The sequence below is a fragment of the Sphaeramia orbicularis genome, chromosome 16 (assembly GCF_902148855.1).
Source record: "Sphaeramia orbicularis chromosome 16, fSphaOr1.1, whole genome shotgun sequence".
In the NCBI taxonomy this organism is placed as follows: Eukaryota; Metazoa; Chordata; class Actinopteri; order Kurtiformes; family Apogonidae; genus Sphaeramia; species Sphaeramia orbicularis.
In genome coordinates, this window is record NC_043972.1 from 2,370,974 (window position 1) to 2,394,131 (window position 23,158).

Consider the following 23,158-nt stretch of genomic DNA (forward strand, 5'->3'; position numbering starts at 1 on the left):
CAGCCATTCATCAAGTTAAACACTGATACACAGAATAAAGAACGAAGAACCAACATTTTATCTTGGTAAAAGACACATATCGACATGCTATAAACTGATTTGTGCTGCACTACAGGCTGTGCAGACATGAAATCATCAACTTGGGAGACATATATTAATTAAAGGAACACTCATCATACAATTAAATAAGAAGAATAGTAATTAGGCCTCTGCAGGGAAGCATTGTCCTACATTTCTTGCTTGCTCAGGTCATCCCCTCGCTGATGTTAAAATAAGCCCCCTTATTTTAAAAAGCTCTCACACTTTTCACAGATGGATCACAGTTTATTCCAGCCTCATGTAAGGTTATCATCCTGTAAAAGGTTAGTTTTCACTGGGCTCCTGGTGCAGGCGGCAGAGGCAGGATGAGCCGACACTGTGATCAGCACACAGTGGCCTGGACATCTGCCTGCTGGTGTCTTTTCACTTCAGGGGAAAACACACTTCCATAATGCCATGCGAGGCGGCAGCTGCCACAGCAACCGAGCAGCCTGAAGGTCAGGTTTTCCTTCACCGCTCCATGACGGAGGACTTAAAGGTCACTCGGTCACAATCTGTTAACTGCAAACTTGTGCCAACAGGGTCAGAATGACCAGCAGCAAACCTTGTTTTCTCCCCGATGACTCACTGCTCTCCTCTGAGTCCCACAACACTTTTCTTTTCGGACTGGCTGATGTGGAGATACACACTGAAATACTTGAGAAGCACTTGAGCATTTGTCTGCTCACAAGGCACATAGTATCAAGACACATCTTTAATCTCTCTGTCTCATCTTCCCCCAGAGACGAAAATCACGCTATGCAGAGCTTGACTTTGAGGTAATTTTAGTCTCTTTGATTCCTACAGAGCTTTTTATACATAGACCAAAAAACTATGTCTCTTAGCTATTGAGACCTTTAGATGTTAAATTCTTCATTCAAAGTTTGGGTGTGACTGTAGAGATTAAACACATGAAATGTGAACGGGGTGAAGTAGGACTGTTCTGTTTACCTTGTACGTAATGTGCAATGTCCCTGTGTAGAAGATAATGCACACCCGGAAACGCCACCAGGACATGTTTCAGGACCTGAACAGGAAGATTCACAGTGCAGACAAGGATAGAGAATCTCCACCTGTTGACGCCAAAGCTGCCAAAAGATGGAGTGTGTCCTCTGCCAGCAGCGACAAGACCAACATGAGTGTAAAGAGTTTAACTTTATTCTGTTCTGCCCCCTCCCTCCCCTATATCTAATGTTGTTCTCATTATTTCAGCCTTTATCATTAGCACCACTCACCACACTTGAGTGGAGTTGCTTGTTTAATTATAAGTGCAGCGTTTTGAGGATTGCATTTTTTTATCTGCTTACAATGTCAGTGCCAGAACAAATTAGCTGTGGGGGCTTCTAGTGGCATAGCTGTGGGTGGGTATTTTGTAGTATCGCCCCAAACAGTTAATTGATTGTCTAAACTCAGCCAAAAGCAAACTGTCAGTGCAAATGTGACAAATATTCTGAGGTTCATCACATTTATTCAATTACTGCCTCGTTGGATAATATTTCACACAACGTATTGATAGTATGATGACCTTTCTGTTGAGCTAGCATTCATAGTTTTCTGGTTAAACTGAGTTTAGTCCTTTTTTTATTATATTAAATATCTATTTATGACTATGTTAAATAATTTGATTTGGAGTGTGGCCAATGTCTTCCATTAGCCCCAGTAGGGTGGTAAATGTACACGACTGGGATACTTTTGGTATTTAGGTGTAAATCACATCAGTATAACATGCTAACTACATGCTTGAGCTGCAAACTTGGGAAAAAAATGCAGGTTTTTCTAACCTAGACAAAGTTGTCCTAACCTAACTACACACATAGGTACTATAGATAATATTTTAGCTTCCTTTTAGGTTTAATGAATGTTTTTTTCATCTGTTCTAACCAGTTTATAGAAGATTAATCTCTCACACATCCTAATACTACTAACAAAGTAAAAGTGACACTAGTGCACCATCAATTCACAACATAAGGTTTCCTCTTATTGTTTCCAAAGCTTTTAACCAAGAGACTCCATGAAACCAAAAGAAGTAGTTAAAAGCTATTGGAAACCGGTTGGTTAGTCAAAGTCTGCCAACACTCACCAACAACAGACACAAAAGGGAATCCATGTTGGCTTTGTAGCTGCAGTCATTCCATGGCAGCAGTTTATTTACATTTCCTTCTGTTGCATAACCATCAATGAATGTGTTCTCCAAGACTCCTGAGCTCCATTCATTTCACAGCTTTGGAGTAGTCTTCTCTCGCAGAAGGCTAGGTAGCCTAACAGGGCAAAGAGCTTTAACTTCTGCTGGAAAAAAGTGTAAAAAAAAAAAAAAAAAAAAAAAGCGTTTCACATGGAAGACAGAGAGATCGTCTTCTCTACGGGTTCAAGATGTGTTTTGAGGATGTGTCACAGCGTCAGAGAGAATTGTTAGCATATGTAGTTAGCTTTTTGTACAAGCACCTTTTTGTTTTTGATAAGCAAATCGTGCTAATTTTTATACTCCCAAAATGGAAAAGAATTATTTTGAAATTGGATCATACATTTGTTGGTATTAAAGCAGTTATTAGAGGAGTTACATTATTCTGGATTTGGATTTATTCTGGATTTAGCAACAAGTTAGCATCCAGTTGAACAAATTGAAGAACAAATTTGTAGAACAAATTGCCCCTTGGGGATAATAAAGTTTACCTTGACCTTGAGTTGCAAGCTAAGTGGCAAATGTTTGACAAGCAAGTTTCTTATAAAACTTTGAATTCATCCTTTCAGATGCTTGTGTCCAGTTAAAAATATTTAACTAACAATAATTAGAGGTGCTTTAAGGTTTTTTACAGAGACGTGCTAGTTGTTTATGCTAAGCTAGGCTGTTTTTGTTTGGTTTCTCGCTTGATCTTCACCTGTCTTTTCATCTAACTCTTAGCTCAGACACGAATAAGACTAATTAATGTCGGAAATTATGGAGACAACAGATAAAAGCCAGGTCGAGGTGACATTAAACATTTCTAGCTACACTTGAAATACAACACAGATGAATGAAATTAACTATCGAAGACCAATATTTCTCCTTTCTCCTGATCCATTCAGGACAAGCAGCAGACTCCCAGCAAGAGGGCCTGGGAGGGCATCAGGAAGACCCACTCCCCTCCGTCGTGGGTGAGGAAGGACCTGGAGACGGTAGCGGCCTCCCCACTGGAGCTGCAGACGGTGGAGTGGGAGAAGACCAGCGCCACCATCCCCCTGGTGGGTCAGGAGATTATGGACCTGCAAACGGAGGTGTGACCCAGCCGGCGGCCTCACATCCACCAATCAATTTTCCCCCTTAAACGCTCTCAGACAGACAAACAAAGCAGACACACCACATACACTGCCCTGCTCTGTATTTCTACTCAACGGCCGGCGACGAGAACGTGAGGGGAAAGGAGTGCGAGGAGGAGACAGAAGCGCCACCATTTCCAAAACAAAATCCAGTTAACCGATTAAAGAGAGAACAGGAACACAGTGTCTCTTTCTGTGTGTTTCATTTGATGTTGGGACAGTATTTTTGATCATCTTCTTGTGTACGGTCTTGGATACCACGCTTGCTTACATGGGAGACAGATTGCCAAAGTAGCAGTTCAGCTACTGTATTATACAGTCATAAACAGTATAGCAAAGGTAATCATGCAGTGTTTACCCCTTGTATTAAATGGTTATGATGTAATAATCATGATTATGTCTCTTTTATTTTTCACTGTTGGAAGTAGCATTGTTGTTCCGCTCTCTCTTTTCCCAATGGACGCTGATCTGATGTTTATGCTTCTGGATTCATTTCTTCTTCAGCAACACTCGAAAAAGGAAAAATTACAAAATTGATTGAGGAGCCAGACTGCCAAACGTACACTTATGTGCCCCTCAGTGGCGTAACCCATCGACTACAGCTCACCCACCCACCCCCGACTCCTTTTGGCTCTGACTCTAATCCCTCCCTGATCCTAGCGGGGGGGAAACGTTGACCCCACAGCGACAAAAGGGAAAGCTGGGGACGGGAAATCGAAGAGCCAAAACAGCAGGATGCCTTTTCATCTCCGGACACCTCAGAGACGCTAGAGCAGACCAGCGGGCTCTGTGCTCTAACCAGCCTCTCAACCTCAACGCCGCTCACAGAGGGACTACACGGACGCCATCTTCAGCGCGGCAAGACGCTGCAGCCGAGAAGGACTGGGTCAGTTTCTCGATGTACAAGCAGGCTTGGTACAGTAACTGCAAAATATGAGAGAGTTTTGAAGATCCTGAGGAATAAAAGGTACTCGTGTGTGTATGTGTGTGTGTAATTGCAGATGAATACATGACTAGATCTCTAAATATATATGGTACGACGGTTAAAGATGATATAGGCCGAGATAATGGGATGGTGGTTGCACACAGAGAAAGCACAAGGCTCATTTGGAGTCCTGATGTACAGCATTGTAATTATTTCAACAGAGTTCTACAGAATGGATTTTAGCCTATAAATATCTTTCTTACTGTGCTTGGGGATAGTTGTTATCATTATTATAAATATGAACATGATTATTCTGATACTGATCCTCCCATTCCCCCCCGTCCCTTCAGGGTACTGGACTATACGAGTGTTCTGTATCGCAATGTAACAGTGTGTGTTTTGATATCACCGCCAGTCACTCCCTCAGATCTGTATTTGTCGAAACCCTGACCGCCGACCCTTGACCTCTGTGCCCTTCTCGATTCGCACCCACACCCAGCGCCACACTCCCCCCTCCCCCTCTTCCCTTCCCCAACCTCCTCCCACCTCCCCTTTTTATTTTACCGGGGTCGCCTCTTTGTTAATGTACAGTTTTCAGAGCACAAAATGAATGTGTCTTATTTCTAATAAAAGCATATCTATATAATTAAAGAAGACGAGTGCTCATTTAATTACACATGTTCACCATTAAACATGAGGTCTAAGGATAAAAAGAGTGCTTTAAAAAAATGTGTGATACGAGTTTGTTTTTTCTTTTATACTGACCAAAAACTGAAAGATATCCATGCAAACTGACACATTTTCATATAAGGTTCCTAATATTTACACCTGCTAATATTAGTCTCCATATGTTGATGCACATACCAGAGTAGATGCATTTGTGTTGCATGTTTTTTTTGGGTTTTTTTTTTTAAACTTATTATATACTTATTATATATTTTATTGTTTCATTTCTCAAATTTAACAACACAAACATTTAGAACATAGTGTCAGTTGTCATCCTGTATATTGTCCATTCTTTCCATCGATCTTCACATGTTTCTTGCTGTAGTCTTATGTCTCTCCAACTATTTAAGGTGTGTGTGTGTGGGGGGGGGGGTCCTTTTTACACCATTTTCGTGTAATAGCCTTTTTTAGACGCTACCAAGAGGATTTTAGTCAAAAATGTATCCTTACTTGGTATGTCTTTTCCTATTAAATGACCCAAATATAGCACAGAACATGTCCTTGGTAGTTCGTATTCCAGTATTTTTCCAAATTCTTCGCTGATTTTATTCCAATATTGGGATAATTTTGTGCACTGCCACAAAACATGCACATGACCCACATCCTGCTCACTACACAACCTCCAACAGGGCTGAGGTAATGATTGTTTTACAGTTTTTTAACTGTATTTTTTCCATACAGAGATCAGAGGAAAAGGGTTGCACTGATTTTTTTTTTTTTTTTTTCTGTAAAATTTTGAATTTTCTATGTAATTCTTGTTGAGTGCAGCTTCATATTGTCAACTTCTACCCTATATCTCTTTTTACTCTGTTTTACATTTGTATACAGCTTTTCCTGCAGTTTTCCACCCATTTTACTGATGAACTGAAGCGTAACTGCTGTACTTTTTCAGCTAAATAATCTCTGTTCGATTTTTTTCCAAATGCATTGTCACGGGATGAAATCAGATGTTGATGCATTGCTCTAGATTAAATTACTAACACTACATTAAAGAGTTAAAACCTTCAACATCTAGAGTAAAATGCAACATACACATTAATGATAATTTGAGTTTTTGCTGATAATACTTTTACTAAAGAGAGCCCTCTTACACTGCACTACAGAGCTCTATTATTTTCTGAAAACAATTAGCAACACATCATTGAGCCACATTGTTGCACTGGGTTAAATGTTTCTTTATTACTATGATCACACTGTGGTTAATTTTCACTCAATCCCACACACACTATCCCACTGAGGATATATGCAGTTGACCACTAAATATGGATTAATTACAATGTATGCTATAATGAAGAAAATTAATGTTGCTTTTGTTATATATTTAACCACCTCTTTGCAGCAGCTAATGGGCTTCTATATTACACTTATACAGTATGTGTTTGTGTCATTTTTACTGCAGTTTAAGTTGTGTTACAGAGGCTGATTTACCACAAATAACAATGCATTATCAACATTGCTGACTAAAGTAGTATTCACGTACAGCATCACTATAAATGTCAGCAAACACGGCTTGTTGCTGTAAATCTGCTGTGGTCATTGTGTGTTTCATTGTTGATCTCTACAGGACATTATTTATCATACAAGCTGGCATACAAGCATCACGACTCTGCTTCTTCCCTGGGTGTGATCTGAAATTGTGATTTGTCACTGTTCATTTTGGTGTAAAAAAAAAAAAAAAACAGATTTCCACCCACACTACACGAAAAAAGAAGGAAGGTAAAGATTAAAAAGTCAAGTAAAAAAACAAAACAAAACCTGCTGTCCTCACCTCCGTACGCCAATTCACAAGAGCAAGTCTAACAGGATATAGGACATCGTTTAAGAGTCTTGCCTTCTCTCTCCTTATCTCCCCTGACAATTTGACAACACGTGTTGAGTCACTTGTCATTTGTCAGTCTCTGTGACACGTCTCGGTCGAGCCGGGTCTCAGGCTGCTCCGGATGTCACAGGTCAGCAGCGTTCTCCTCTGCTGTGAGGAGGCAGCGGGACATACAGATGAGGTGAAGCCGGCAGCACTGTGGCCATTGAAATGTTCCAACAAAAACACACAGTACTCACACACACTGTAGAAAACAGTATCTGCACAGACACATGGGAATTCATCACCAACAATTTGTATAGATACATGGAGTGACTAGAAAAATAAGGTAAGAGGAACCCTAACAATAACACTGGGTTACAAACAAATGTTTTTTGCAAGTTGTCTAGGTTTTTTCAACTGAATTAGGACCATTTTGTACCGCTAAATCCAAAAATGACATCTGTTTTTCTCAATCAGGTCAGGTTTTTTTTGCTAATTTGATTTTGAAAAATTTGATCTTCTCACAAATATAATAATTAATACCAAAATAAGATTGGTAAGCACACTTTATGAAACTTGTGACTTGATTCCTGTTAGGTACGATGGTGTATTCACCGCAGATGTAGCAGAATACGTCAGGCTTATTTTTGTAAGATCTTCTAGTCGAAGCCATTTCATTCACCTGTAATATTAAAAAAAACCATTAATCATAAACTGGGAAAAGTAAAATCTTCAGAACTCGTTTATTGCAAGAAATATGAAAGAATTTTGTATCATATGATGTGAAAATGCCCATAAATGTAAGCAAAAATGTTCAAAAGCCAATATGTAGCATAGTTCAGAAAGTTGACCTGATTGAGCAAAATGAATGTGATTTTTGGATTCAGCACACCAAAATGATCCTAAATCAGCTCAAAAAACTTAAACAATAAATTTGTTGTTGACCAGTGTAATCAGATTGCAGACCCTTAGACGAAGGATTAGGTTTCATATTCCTGTCATCAATTGATTTGGAGTTACTAGAGTGGATATGAGGATCCATACTGTCAGAATTTCTCTGTGCATGAATAAAAAAATATCTGAATCTATTTATTTATTTAGAACATGCAAATAAACAAAATGAAGCAAATTAAGAAAAAACAAAATAACATTTAAATGAACAGAATCTTTCATGAAGTACATACAAGTCTGAATATTGCATGGTCAAACAGGAATAGTAAGAAGTATAAACTTATTTAATCCAGCCCCTCAGTGCTTTTACATCTTTATCACTAACTTAATACAATAATCAAACTACAATTTTCTTAATTTTAGCATCGAACCATAACAAATACATAATGCAGTAAATTAATTATACACAACTAATATTCATGGCAGTTCAGTCATACAGACTCAACAATTCAACAATTTTCTTCAATAATTATAGCAGATTTATCAGTACATCATCCATAAACAAACAGGCCTCAGTATCATTATTAAATACTGTAACCTCTGAAGAATCAATTCTTTACCTTTTTTTAAACTGAATTATGTTTGATATTTGTTTTATCTTTACATACAATTTGTTCCACAGTTTTACTCCACAGATGATGATACACAAACTATCTAAATCTATCTATCTATCTATCTATCTATCTATCTATCTATCTATCTATCTATCTATCTATCTATCTATCTATCTATCTATCTATCTATCTATCTATCTATCTATCTATCTATCTATCTATCTACATTAACAGAGACTAATATGAAGCAAGTGTGATTTTTATTTTAACTACAACAGCTTTCATATGTGGGAAAATCATAAAATAATCACAGAAAGGGCTCCCTGTGGTGAACCATCCAGATCTGGACCATGTTTTCTAGGAAGATTGAGATATTGTAGAAACCTTGTGGAAAATGTTCAAGTCAAAATGTGCTGTATTTTTGAGTTACAAGTGCAGACAGACCCAAATCCAATCATCTCTAAATTGAACATGAAGACTGCAGAGCTGTGTAAATTAATATTTACCCAGCCTTGACTTATTAGGCTGATAATAACAATGTTTATATCAAATACACATACACGGCAGCATCATCAGCATCACTGACAGTGTCTCTGACTCAAGCAAAATCTAAGTGAATAACTTATGCATAACTTGATGTGATTTAATCACCGCTTTTTTTCCTTTAGTGAGCAAAAACATGTTAGTCCTATCATCACCACTACAAATCAAGTGGCACATTTATTTTTCTGACAATGATTTTTCCACCAAGTGCTGTCATTTTATCTCCCAAAGTCTGTGCAAATACTTAATAATTGTGCAAAAGCTTCCTCAAAGGTGGAGGTGTTTCATACAAGTAAATACACTGATGAACTGATGAAAATGTTCTTGAAGTATGGTTACCCTGGAGCTGAAAACACACAGCTGTTGACTACTGGCCAAATTTTTGACACTCTAATAAATTGCCCTTAGTGTTTGGGGAACATTTATCTACCACAGTATTTACTTAAGCTAATGTTTCAGTTCAGAGCAGAAATTACATTAGAGAATTTAAATGCATTGCCCAGTGTTTTTTTGTTTGTTTGTTTGTTTGTTTTTGTAATGTCAGGTTTTACTTTATCACTATAATATAGCAAATCTAGATAAATGCAGTTCCTCATAAAACTTTATCATTTATTATTCACCACACAGTACAAAATACAAACTAAACACTGCCATTTCAAGTAGAGTAATAAAATCGCGTTCCTATTGGCTGATTGGTGTCATCTGATTGAAATGCTTCACGGTGATTGGTTGTTTTAGCAGGCATATACACACACACACACACACAGGTAGCGATAAGAATCCGGTGTATTGTCATTAATAGTAATGTCGTCTTGGTGGACTGGTTAAACTGTGTTTTCCGTTGCATTTATCCGGTTTTGTCACTGTTAACCTAGCATTAAAACCTGCTAAAGTTAAACTAGCTTAGCCGTTGGACTATTAAGGCGAAAGTTTCCTGTTCACCCACTTTCTGCACCTCATAAGGTAAGTCTGTACTGTTTTTATTCACTATGGCCTCAAACTTTGTGACTCTTAACTTCTGTGTTTTAATTTGCACGTAATTTACGCTAAAGTTATATGTTTATTTGTACATCCATTCATTTATTTACCCGTGCTTGGCGTGCATACATAACCAAGAACGTTCCTCTTGATAAAACATCATCGGTACACACATTATTTGTTAATTAATCGATTTATTTTTAATTTTAATATAAAATACCTATAATTTTCAATTAAGAACAGCTGTGCTGTTGACTAAGGCTAAACAATTAGCGGTGGCTAGTACGTCACGTGAGAGGAGATGCGTTTACGGACATCCTGATCATAAATAAATGAAAATGAGATTCTATAAACCGATTTTAGGCATCCTGTGGTTAGAAGTTGTGGTCTATTTTCTTCTACTTAAGTATTTAGTTGAATAAAGTTGTTTAAGGGACCAATTACACAAGAACAGACGAAGACACGTATTGAGAAACGGCCAGCGCGTGCCTGTATGGTTACGTATTACGTCAAGACCTTTTGCGCATGCGGGTCACTTCAGGGTCGCATTCAGTTCCTACTTGAAATTAGTGATGGGACCGTTGGCTCTTTGGAGGGAGTCGTTCAATCAGGAGTCGTTCACTGAAAGGAGTCGTTAAAAAGACTGGCTTTTTTTTTTTATTTTATGTTTTTTTGCATTATTTTGAAACACCAATGTTTTAATGACTAAATAGGCTATATGTGATGATTGACATTACATTTTAAAGCTGTTTAATTGGCGCGGCAGTAAATATTATCTTACTGTAAAAAAGAATCGTTAGTTCAAATGTGTGGGTTAAATCCATGACATGAGAGGTGACATTAGACAAATGATGGAACTGGACCAAAAACATCACAGTACATTATGTGGACTAGTGTGTAGAATAAAAATGAAGAAGAAAATAAAACATTTTCTTATGAAATAACATTTTATTCTCCCCCAAACAAGAACAATAAATGTGAGTAAACATACGGAAAAACTGTACAAAACACAATAGTGATTAATCATTGCAATTAATAATGGATTGGATTTTATATAGCGCTTTTCTAGACACCTAAAGTGCTTTACATCATTGATCCATTACACTGGGTTACAAACAAATGTTTTTTGCAAGTTGTCTAGGTTTTTTCAAATGAAATAGGACCATTTTGCACCGCTAAATCCAAAAATGACATCTGTTTTTCTCAATCAGGTCAGGTTTTTTTTTGCTAATTTGATTTTGAAAAATTTGATCTTCTCACAAAATTGATTACATTTAATTACATTAATACCAAAATAAGATTGGTAAGCACACTTTATGAAACTTGTGACTTGATTCCTGTTAGGTACAATGGTGTATTCACCACAGATGCAGCAGAATACATCAGGCTTATTTTTGCAAGATCTTCTAGTCGAAGCCATTTCATTCACCTGTAATATTAAAAAAAAACAATCATAAATTGGCAAAAGTAAAATCTTCAGAACTCATTTATTGCAAGAAATATGAAAGAATTTTGTATCATATGATGTGAAAATGCCCATAAATGAAAGCAAAAATGTTAAAAAGCCAATATGTAGCATAGTTCAGAAAGTTGACCTGATTGAGCAAAATTAATGTGATTTTTGGATTCATCACACTAAAATTATCCTAAATCAGCTCAAAAAACTTAAACAATAAATTTGTTGTTGACCAGTGTTATTCATTTGCTCTCACATCCTCCCTCTGGTGATGGTAAACTACATCTGTATCCACAGTTGTCCTGGGGCAGGCTGACAATTCACGCCTACGACCCCTCTGACCACCACCAAACATTCACACGCATTCATACACTAGTGTGAGTGGCACTGGAGGCAAGGAGTGTGAAGTGTCTTACCCAAGGACACAGCAGCACATGGACAGAGCGGGATTTGAACCGCCAACCCTTCAGTTATTGGACGACCCGCTCTACCACCTGAGCCATGGCTGTCCCCAATTACTTAAATACCTGAACTATAGTGCAATTCTCAGAACAAGAACAATATGTTGGTAAATTGACAAGCAATCGGACACTCCCTCCTTAAAAAAAATAAATAAAAAAATGAACAGCTCTTTACAAAGACTTGGTTCCCATCGTTCATCTCAAAGAGCCGTTCAAAAGATTTGATTCATTCATGAATGTCACATCACTACTTAAAACTGATAGAAGTCGTATTTAATTTGCAAAATGAACAAGCACACAAAAAAGAATCAGATTTCAGTCAAAAATCCAAATTTTGCATTAAGACCTACTGTCTGAACGTCGCCTAAGTTTGCTTTTTCAGTACGTATCCATGTTATGTTGCCACATGCGTCTTGGATTTGCACTAAAAAACACTAATAAAACTTTAATTTGTCATCACTAACCAGCCTCTATAGTTGAAAATGCAGAAACAAAAAATATTGCACATTCCACCAAATTACAGAGATTCACACAGGATTAATATTATCACATAATGTGTGTTAACTGAAATAAGGGAGGTAATTTGCAGTTGAACTTTTACTTAATAAATCACAGTCATGGCCAATTCAGGAGGATGGAGAACACAGACGACCTCCACACTTATTACAAATGACCAGAGGTTATGGAGACTTTAAAAGGATGTCAGAGAGATGACACGGGAGTAGCTGTGGATAACTGATTATATCTGGTAGCTCTGCATGTGACACTTTTTTTTTATCCATGCTTTTATGCCTGAATGTATTTGGAAATAATGGGAGTTGACCTTTGAGGATATCACAGCACTTTGTTTGAAGCGGTGACGTGTTTGATGATGGCTGTGTCAGACCCACCCATGTATTCTTGTATCACTCATGAACTCTTGACTCGTGCTGTGATAACTGTTTAAGGTTAAACTGCGATGAGTCCATTTTCTTCACTTCAGAGGCTCATTTTGAGCCGCGGTGTCTTCGGTAGTCTAGTGATGTGGCATGAAAGGGGAAAAAAAAGTAGCCTGTAACATCATTAGTATCCATCCAGACGCATTAACCTCACGTCGTTAATTAGACCATCAACAGGCATTAGCCTCCACTTCTGCCTCGTCCTACAAAGGCCTGACAATGGCCATTAATGGACTGGCACCCTGATGACATTTCCTGACACTTTTCGTCGATCTCTTCAGCTAGTCGTGGTGTGACCGCGACCGGAGCGAGTGTGTAGGAGGAAGAACAGGACGATGATGACCTGCAGCAGCTGCCCAGTCCACCATGCTGGACCTTCATGCAATCTGTCACCATCCAGTGGCCAAATGAGCCTTTCAAAGGGGTATTAAGTGCTCTGTAACCTTATTAACCCATGCAGTATGGCGCCTGCACATTCTAGTAAAAGTTTAGATTTACTGCCATTAGAGTACTTCAGGCACTTTTTACAATTAGTTCAGATAATTATGGTTTATGCATTTGGAATATCTTCTGAAACATTCTTAAACCTGCTATAGTTCTTTGACAAAAAGGGCTAATCTGGAGCTTGCATTGTGTTACTGTGGGGGGTTTGATGGATTATTTTGGTTTTTTGAGACAAAATCGCTCTTTTCTTGCATGTCACTAGTGTTTCCCATTTGATAATCATGATGGCTTCAGTTTAACCCGTCAAAAAACGAATGATGTTTGTCAGAATCTGACTCAAGGACAGATGAATACTGCTGATTACAGGCAGTGACACTGATTATTTGAAATCCAAGTTTTATGACACAGCTCTAAATTATTAAATGGATGGGAAGGCTTCCAATGAGATGAGCTGTTTTCAACTACAAAATTTTACAAGATTTACATCTTTAGTGAGTTCTACGTGAATTATCACTGGTATTAACGGGTTTATTACAGTTGAGTCGTATGATTCTGTTTTGCAACTCAAAAAACCTGTTCTAGTGGTTAGTTTCAGTTAAAGAGGTAAAACGTGATGTTACTTTGTGCTGTAAATTCTGACCAACTTTTTGGTAATATAGTAATTTGTTCAATATCAAATCATTTAACTAATTGCATTTTTTTCGCAGTATTTTTATTTGTATTTAAGTTTTACATAACAAAGATGAATCAAAACAACAAACACTCATACACACACCCATTCAAACCACCAAATGAGATATAAATAAATAAATAAATATAAATAAATAAATAAATAAATATTCTTATGAAACTGTGTACCTATATGTAGAAAACAATATAATAATAATAATAATAATAATAATAATAATAATAATAATAATAATAATAATAATAATAATAAAATAGATCAATCATGATAATAAAAAATAAGTAAATAAAATTAAACAATGATAATTTGTATGACATGTCCCTATTTTCCAGATACCATATAAGGTTCCCATAATTGTCCAAATTCCTCCAGTTTTCCTTTGGTAATGTAAATCAGTCTTTCCAGTCCCATGCACTCTGATCGTTCTTTTATCCGTTGCTTCATAGAAGGAGCTTCCATGCTCTTCCAGTTCAAAGCCATAACTCTCCTGTTCTGCATGTAGCAGTCCAAAGTCCAACACTTTAGTTTGTTTCTTAGTTTGTGTGAAATCCACAGGGTATATTCCCAGTATACAAAGTTTAGAACAAAATGGAATTTTAATGTTAAATACCTCAGACATACAACTGATGACCTGCTTCCACAATCTGTGTATCTTTGAACATTCCCATAGACGGTGAATAAAAGTTCCTTTATTATCTTGGCATTTAGTGCATGTATCAGGAATATGACTGGACATATGATGGAATTTTTCAGGGGTTATATAAACCCTTGTTAACCATTTATATTGTAGTAACTAACTAATTGCATTTTTAGTTTTTAATCAGTGTGATAATCAATGAAGACCATTCTCAACAAACATTTAACGTATAGCCTGTTTGTTGTAGTATATTCTATGAAAAAATGTCATTTGTCACTAGTAGAGCATTTTTAGTATTTCCAAGCAAATAATGCACATTGTCACCCTTGCAAGCACTTGGCTACTTCTTTATTATTCCAGTTTGTTCACAATGCACCTATAAAACACAAGGATTTACTACGTGATATCATGACTCGCATCAATATACACTTTTAATTGGCATGTTATCTGTATGCATTATAAGCTTTCAGTGTATGTTCACGCTGTTATTAGCCCCCTCTCCAACCTGAATCGATGTGTCAAATACCACGCATTGAGGGTAAGGGTTATGTGAACCGGAGATCTTGGCGTAAATTGACATGCAATCAAATGGTGTTGAATATCACATGAAAGGTAGAAAATGCCCAGGTACAGCACGCCAAATGCCATAAGACCTGGTGTGACATACAACGCCATTTCTGGAGATCAGTCTGAGGATTTAATCCAACCTCTGCTTTTTTACGGTTGTTCATAGTAACCTTTAGATTAGCATAAACCAAAGTATTAACTTAAGCCAAAAGCTCAGCATTCTGTTGGTTTATCGAAGGACTTCATAAAAGGATGGTTTTGTGTACCTTTGCTTATCACACCTCAGAGGTTCCTCCCCCTGCCTCAGCAACAGCCCAAAAAAGTACCCCAAATAAGAAAAAAAGACATTATGATTTATTTAAAAAGAAGTATCTGAAAAATAAATGTACCCCGTAAACAAAACATAAACGTGCATTAAAAAAAAAGTCTCCTGAAAAATTATTTTTAAAAAAATCATTGTAATAAAAATAAATTTGTACAAAGAAATGAAATAAAGTTGTATGATTTAAAAAAAATCTCCTTGAATAAAAAAAAAGTGTCTTAAAATAAAATAGAGCGACATCAAAAATTTAATTCAGTGTTAGGTTTTAAAATATGTTGCAATGTATGTAAAAAAGACAATTATTTATTTTAAAAAAAATACAATTATCACATAAAGACTATGTGAGAATATTAAACTTCATATGCCTAAAAAGAAAACCCCTTCACTTTTTAAATAAGGTTCATCACAAAAAAGAAAGAAAAAAACAAAACAACAATCCACCTTTTCGATTAAAGGGGGTGCTATTTACCTGCAATGGTCTCTTGCTTTAAAATTAAGGCCACCACAAAAAAATAAAGCATGGGCTGAAAATGTTTAAGACCTTCAGCTATTGTGGCTAATGCTAAGGAATAATGGACCATTGTTTGGGCTGTTGCCCCTCTGGGCCACCGTAGTTTTGTCCTCTTGTCCATCCTCTGTTTGAGCTGGTTTGTTGTTCCTCACCTGTCCACCGGGTATTCGGTTTCCTCACCTCCGCCTGCCCTCCTATACACCAACATCAACTCTCAGAGCTTTGACGCTGTGTATAAACAGCCTATAATATATAAATATTATATAAGCACCCTGCTGTCTGCAAGCAAGAAAAACGAACAACATATGTTAACTGAAGGAATGCATAAAGACTTTAATATCTGCTAAGTGTAATTCATACATAGCTGTATACTAATTTAATAAGTAGAATGATTTACCAGCCGGAGGGAAAGCTGAACGGAGACTTAACATCATGCACAGCGGTGACTCACTTCCTAACATGGGCTTATATTTGTCATCTCTTTAAATCTGAGTGAAATGCTGCTTTTTTTCCCACTTTGCTTCCTGTTCAAGTGCAGTTACACCTACAGCCAGCTGTCATACCAAAACTAAACGAGCATGAAACAGCCAAGCAGTGGTCAGTGATGAACACACAGACACACATGAACACTGTTTTTTCTCTTCATCGGTTTCCGTTTAACAGCATCTGACACATCTGTGTTAAGTGGGAGATGGCTGCAGAATATCTGTTTGGTTTTCGAGGCGTGAAAAAGATCATAATGTTTTTATTCATATTTAGAAAAATGGAAATACATGAAAAATTGTCTCACAAAATAGGCTAGTTCTGGTTCTTCATTTAAAGGTGTCATATTTTTCTAAACCCACTTTTATTAGTTCGTGGTTCATTTATTTGTGTATTTGGACCCTAACAGTTCAAGGAGTTTAAATTTGAACCCTCCAGGTGCTGCAAAGCTGTCTTTATATTTATTGCATGCATGTAAAGTAAGTAAAGTAAGTAAATTTTATTTATAGAGCACTTTTCACAGACAGGGTCACAAAGTGCTTTATCAAATCAAATCAAGTTTACAGAAACCCAACAGAATCCTCCAGGAGCAAACACTTGTGACTGGTGACAGCGGCGAGGAAAAACCTCCCTTTAACAGCAGAGACCTGGAGCAGACCCAGACTCCTGAAGGATGGCCGTTTGTCTTGACCAGGTGGGGTTAAAGAGCGAGAATAAAGGAGGAGAAAAGAGAGAGCGATAGAGATATAGAGAGAAACTGGGGAAGAGGGGGGAGGTAGGGGGAGACAGATGGAGTACATATGACACTGTAAAGTAGCAACTTTACATTGCGAAAAATGTATGATGCATTTAAGTTGTTCACTCCTTTGGCTAAGTTTAAAAAAAAACAAAACAAAAAACTTAAGTTTAAAATTATTTAGGAATATTGAATTGAGTTGGTAGATATGTTTTTGTTGTTTTGTTTTTTTTATGGTGTGAATGCTCGATGCTATACACATTTAATTTGATGTAAGCGGTGTATCAGCTAAAAAGGATTGGCAAAAAAAAAAGCTTTTGCTTCTAGCCCATTCCTTTTTTGGTTTTTATGTTTATTATGATTATTGTACTAAAGTGCAATGATTGACATATAAACCAAAATAAATTCATTCATTCATTTGTTCATTCCGTCAAAAATGAATTTCTACAACCCATTTCAGTTCCTGCTTAATTTGTTACATTTTGTAAATAGTTACATCACAACATTAAGGTTAAGAGTTCTGACAAACATTTCTCCAAGTTTGACATAATTGTTTATCAGCAACAGCGGGTGTAGTAAAAACTGAAAATATGTCCAAACTTCGAGCCGATTACCTAACATGTTCAGTTGTTGGTTGTATTAACGAACACAAGTGGCTGAACGGGACAGAAAGCACCGTCAACAACCTGGAGGGGGTGGGGCCTGAAGTGGCTCATTTGCATTTAAAGGGCCGGCACTCAAAACCACCTTTCTGGTGTCATTACTCAGAAAAAGGGTTGAAGGAGTTGACTTAACGAAGAATTCAGACTCAAGCAAAGCATTTACAGTTTATGTAGACCACAGGGAAATGTTTAAAATGCAAAATTCTATTTAAAAAAGCAAAATGTCACTCCTTTAAAGCTGTTGTAACATACCCTACAAACATGCACCTGTGTAATATTAGTACTGCAAACAAATGTAAAGTGTCAGATTCAGTTGTGAATATTGATTTACTGGTAGAACTGAATGTGGATGATGGTGGAGAGGGATAGAAAGATAGAGTAGGAAGCTAAAGAAAAGGAGACACGCTGAGAAACTGAAAAACAGGAAAAGTCAAGATACAAAGCTGTGACTGTTAAATGGACTGGGGTCGGTTTGCTGTTTTCTGATGCGATAAGAGGCTCAGAGGCAAGAGAAATCATGTCAGTGAGAGGGAAGACATGAATCATGCGTTCAATCTTGCTGTCGCCCAAACTACAGGAAGCGAAGATGCTGGAGCAATATCTTACTTCTGGCATCGCACAATTAAAAGAGCCTCTTTGGGCTTATCACTTCACGCTGTGACCCGGTCACTGCCTCCAAAACTAACACATCCATCCATGACATAAGCAGAGCAGACAGATTTGGTATGTTCAGAGGTTAACGTGTCACCAAATATGAGCTCCTCTCTTTTGGCTTGAGAATGAGGTCATTAGCCCTCAGAGCTCAAATGTCTTGTGACACTTATTTGCTCACAGCGCTGTCTGCTTTTCAACAGTTTGCAGTGATGGAGACTATGAACTAAACAATGGATTAACATCTAGGGATGTAACGACTACCAGTATAACGATAAACCGCGGTAAAATTACCAATGGTTAGTATTACCATTTAAATTCTAATTATCATGATAACCGTATTTGATGGCCGCTTTTTTCTGGAGAAAACTCCTATGTAAAGATCTGCTCTTATGTCAAATATTTGAGTATAATTTAATTTATTACAATTTTAATTTTCTATACCTAATATTTCGAACCAATATTCACTTTTAAAGTCTTTGAAAAGGTTCGTTAAACATCTTTGTGGTTATTTATGCAATGAATTATACACATTTTTCAAATCGAATTTTATATATTTTTTTTGTGTTTTTTGTCCTTTTTATGTTGATACAGTAGGTTAAAGGGAAAAAAATAATAGGCGGTTGATATAAATGAAGTTGTGCTGGAAAAAAAAAGATACCAAACATGGGTATAGTAAACATTTGTTTATATAGTATATAAAGCAAAATCAAAAGGATTGAAAAATGGACAAAATAGGCTCAGATCACTAAGGGTTAATATTTGAATGTTTCCGCCGAGAGAAAGTGCATTGTGCCAATTATTATTATTATTATTATTATTATTATTATTATTTATTTATTTATTTTTTTCCAAAATACAACTTGGTAAAATTATTTCAGTGTGTGTATAAGTACTTTTTGAACATTTTGAGCACAGTTTCAACAATACCGCAATAATAATGATAACTGTGATAATTTTGGTCACTATTGATATGATATGAAATTTTCATATTGTTACATCCCTATTAACATCTATTGGACATGAAAAATATATAATCCTTAAAGGAGTGATATTTTGCTTTTAAATAGAATTATGCATTTTCAAACATTTCCCTGTGGTCTACATAAACTGTAAATGCTCTGCTTGGGTCTGAATTCTCCATTAATTCAACTCCACAGGTCCATCTTCAATCCTATTTTTGAGTAACGAAAGAAAGAAAGATCATTTTGAGCTCTGGCCCTTTAAATGCACCTGCCCCAGGTTGTTGACGGTACTTTTTGTCCCGTTCAGCCACTTGAGTTCATTAATACAACGAACAACTGAACATTTTAGGTAACTGGCTCAAAGTTTGGACAGCTGCTGCTGATAAACAGTTATGTCGTACTTGGAGAAATGTTTGTCGGAAGTCTTGACCTTATATGTGCAAATGTCATGATGTAACTACTTAGAAAACGTAACAAATTAAGAAGGAATTAAAACAGGTTGTAGAAATCCACTCAATTTTTTGCCAAAATGAATATAAAGATAGCTTTGCAACATCTGGAGGGTTCAAATTCAAACTTTTTGAACTATTAGGGTCCAAATACACAAATAAATGAACCAAAGACTAATACAATTGGGTTTAGCAAAATATGACCCCTTTAAACCAAGGCCGAATAATAAACCATGACCTGAAAACTATACAATATTTGAAAGGGCTTAAAATTAGATGTGAGACTTTTCTAGACTGATGTACTGAAAGCTTTTTACCAGTTGCTTCATTTCCTCATATTAGGAGTGAGGTCCTCCAGAATCAAATGGTGTTATGGTATTTTTTAAAAAAAAACAACGCACTTTTGTTATTTATCTGTTTGATGTGGAGGCAAATGAAAGGAGCAGTGCATCCACAGACAATGAAGATGATACTTAATTGTCTCAGCACTGCACTAACCTTTTCATTGTCAGTTTTCCTCTTAGTCTGTGATTAGACTACAGATACCAGTGTTTCCTGTGGAATTGATCTCTCTGTGTGGTGGTGTGTCATGGGGGTTGTGTGTGGGTTGGTCAGTTTCTGGTTTGCATTTTTAAGGAAAGAAAATAACTACATTGCAACAGCATTTAATAATTTAATAACATTTAAAGCAGCGTATGACTTTCATCACAATTTTTTTTTTCAAATTTGTAAAACCTGAGTGGTAGCCTAATTATCACTAATCCGTTAGTCTATCATAGTACTCCATCATAAACTCAGTCCACTTATTTACATAACAAACTGAAATGTCACTCAGGCCTTTTTGAAAATTTAGTCCCATTGTTATTGAGACACGATCCATTCAATGACATAGTGCACAGGTTTTGTCCAAGCACTTACTTCTTCTTGGTTTCTCATAAAAGGGCTCTAGAGCTCTCCTGCACAGAAAATCTGCTGGTGGTGGCCCATTAATGCTCAACAACAGGCATGGGGCAAGATGGCCCCCCTGCAGCCTGTGATCTGTCTGGATCTACAATTTAAAAAGAAGAATATGAAGTTGTGGATGGACCAGGGGCGAACCTTTCATTTTAGCAGCCACTTGGTGTAGAAAAAAGTCATAGATAATAATTAAAAAAGATGAATTAACCTAATGTATGAGTTCTTAAACTACTACAAAAAATACAAGATGTCTATATTTTCCTGTTTTTAGTTGGAAAAAAATACCCTTTTTCAATGTGATATGATGAATTGCATACAGATAACACGCCACTTTTAATTGGTGTGTTATCTGTAGGCATTATAAGCTTTCAGTTTGTATATTTACGTCATGTAAGATAACACGCCATTAGCACAATTAGTGGCTAGTGTGGTTAGGGTAGGTTTGTATTTGTATTTATTTATTTAGCACAATAAAAACAGTGCAGGGAGGGAGCGAAGCCCAAAGGGCTTGTACAGAGTTCTACTCCCATCATCTGCTATAAATAAAAAATAGAATGTACAAACATGAGAAAACAATAATTAAACAACATATAACAATATAGAAAACACTGAAAAAGTCAGGACAGGAGATGTTTTTTCAGTGAGTTTTTGAAAGATGTAAATGACAATATAGACTTTAGAGACATGTCTAGATTGTTCCACAATTTAGGCCCTCTAAATAGAATATTAAATTGATGACCAGATGTTCGACAGAAGGGTAAATGAAGATTGTCGCTGTGTCTAGTCTAGACATAGACATCCTAACCCTAAACTATGTCTAGTTTAGGGTTAGGAATTGAGCGACTAGTGACTAGTGCTAGGGGTTAGGGCAGTGTTTTTCAACCTTGGGGTCGGGAATCCACATGGGGTTGCCTGAAATTTCTAAAAATTGATGAAAATAAAGAAAAAAAAAAACTTACCAATAAAAAATATATGGTGAGTTGAGAGAGACAATCACAATCCATAAAAGACATGACAAACTGTGAGTCTGAAACTGGAGCACTGTGGTTCTGTTTATTTGTCAAATATTCATTGTGGTCAGTTTCAGATGCTGCAGCTCTTTCATAATTCATAGTATCAGTTCTTGTTTGTTCAGTATTAATTGTCAGCCTCGTGAATCCAGGCTGGACTGACTGTACATATCCTGACCAAGGAAAATCAAATTCTCCCTTTGTGCAGTAATCTGGATTTACTACCTCTGTCCATAATAATATACATTATATAGACTAAATGTCCTCTAAAATTAACATTTATTTGCTACATATTATAGCAAACTATTACATGACCAAAAACAAATTAATTTTAGCAAAAAAAAAATTCTCTGTTTTGAATGTCTGGGGTCGCCAGAAATTTGTGATGTTAAAATGGGGTCACGAGCCAAAAAAAAGTTGGGAACCACTGGGTCAGGGTTAGGTTAGGGTTAGCGGTTTGCACAATTAGTAGCTAGCAGCTAGCGCATTGACACCCCATCAAATGGTGTTAAACAACGCGCAAAAGGATGAAAATGCATATGTATAGCACACCAGATGCAATAAACTGGCATCACATACAACGCAATTTCATGAGATCATTCGCTTTTTTCAGAATTATAAGTAAAACCCTAATTGAAATCACAATTACAAACTAATATTATTCATACTAGTGCACCATGACTTTTTCACCAAATCACACAGCCATCCTTTGCAGATCTCCATCAATCTACACGTCATGGTTGCTCTCTATAGAAACACAACAGTTTCCCCATAAAGTGGTTTATAGAGATTACTTGTAAACAAAAATGTTAACCTTGGAAACATTCCCTGTTTACTGAATGCTTAGAACATTAGCTTCCATCCCATGTTTTCTCAGTTGCTTCATAAACAGTGTATTCTGGCAGTTCATACACATCACCATCCTCCTCAAACTGCTTGTCAAATAATTCAAGTTAGTCTGCCATGCCTTGGTTAAAACTACCAGATGACAAACACTTTACACAGTTAATTATTGATTGAGTTTTTTTCTTCCTTCAAGTTGAGATTCCAAAAGACAGATTCTTCACTTTAACTACTTTGACATCTTTTCAATAAGGATGGATATGTCACAATCTGGTTGACAGAAAATCTGCAGTGATTTGGCCAAAACGTGTCCAACCATCAGACAAATTTTATGTTATTTTGTTGAATTGTACTTGAACTCACTAAACCCTGCTTCAACAGCACATCTGTCTTGCAGTAATAGATGAGCAGTAATTTACTTGTAAGAGAAGCGAAGAATGGGGGGAAAAAAACAGAAAAAAAAGTTTTTGTGTAAAGTTTCTCAATTTGGTAACAAAAAAATCATTTGTAGGCTTAGACAGACCTGCA

General features: G+C 36.6%; 1 protein-coding gene across 4 annotated transcripts in view; it reads left to right on the top strand.

The window, feature by feature from the left end:
- The window catches only part of adgrb1a (adhesion G protein-coupled receptor B1a), a 298,620-nt gene extending 293,672 nt beyond the window's left edge, over positions 1 to 4,948 (top strand). For 2 of the 4 annotated variants that reach the window (XM_030157687.1, XM_030157689.1), the window contains 3 exons: positions 822 to 857; positions 1,061 to 1,219; positions 3,142 to 4,948. In XM_030157687.1, coding sequence (XP_030013547.1) covers positions 822 to 857; positions 1,061 to 1,219; positions 3,142 to 3,336 — 390 coding nt within the window. In that variant the 3' untranslated portion in view covers positions 3,337 to 4,948. The remainder of the gene's footprint in view (positions 1 to 821; positions 858 to 1,060; positions 1,220 to 3,141) is intronic. The other 2 variants (XM_030157686.1, XM_030157688.1) reach the window with 1 other exon arrangement.
- The last annotated feature ends 18,210 nt before the right edge of the window (positions 4,949 to 23,158 follow it).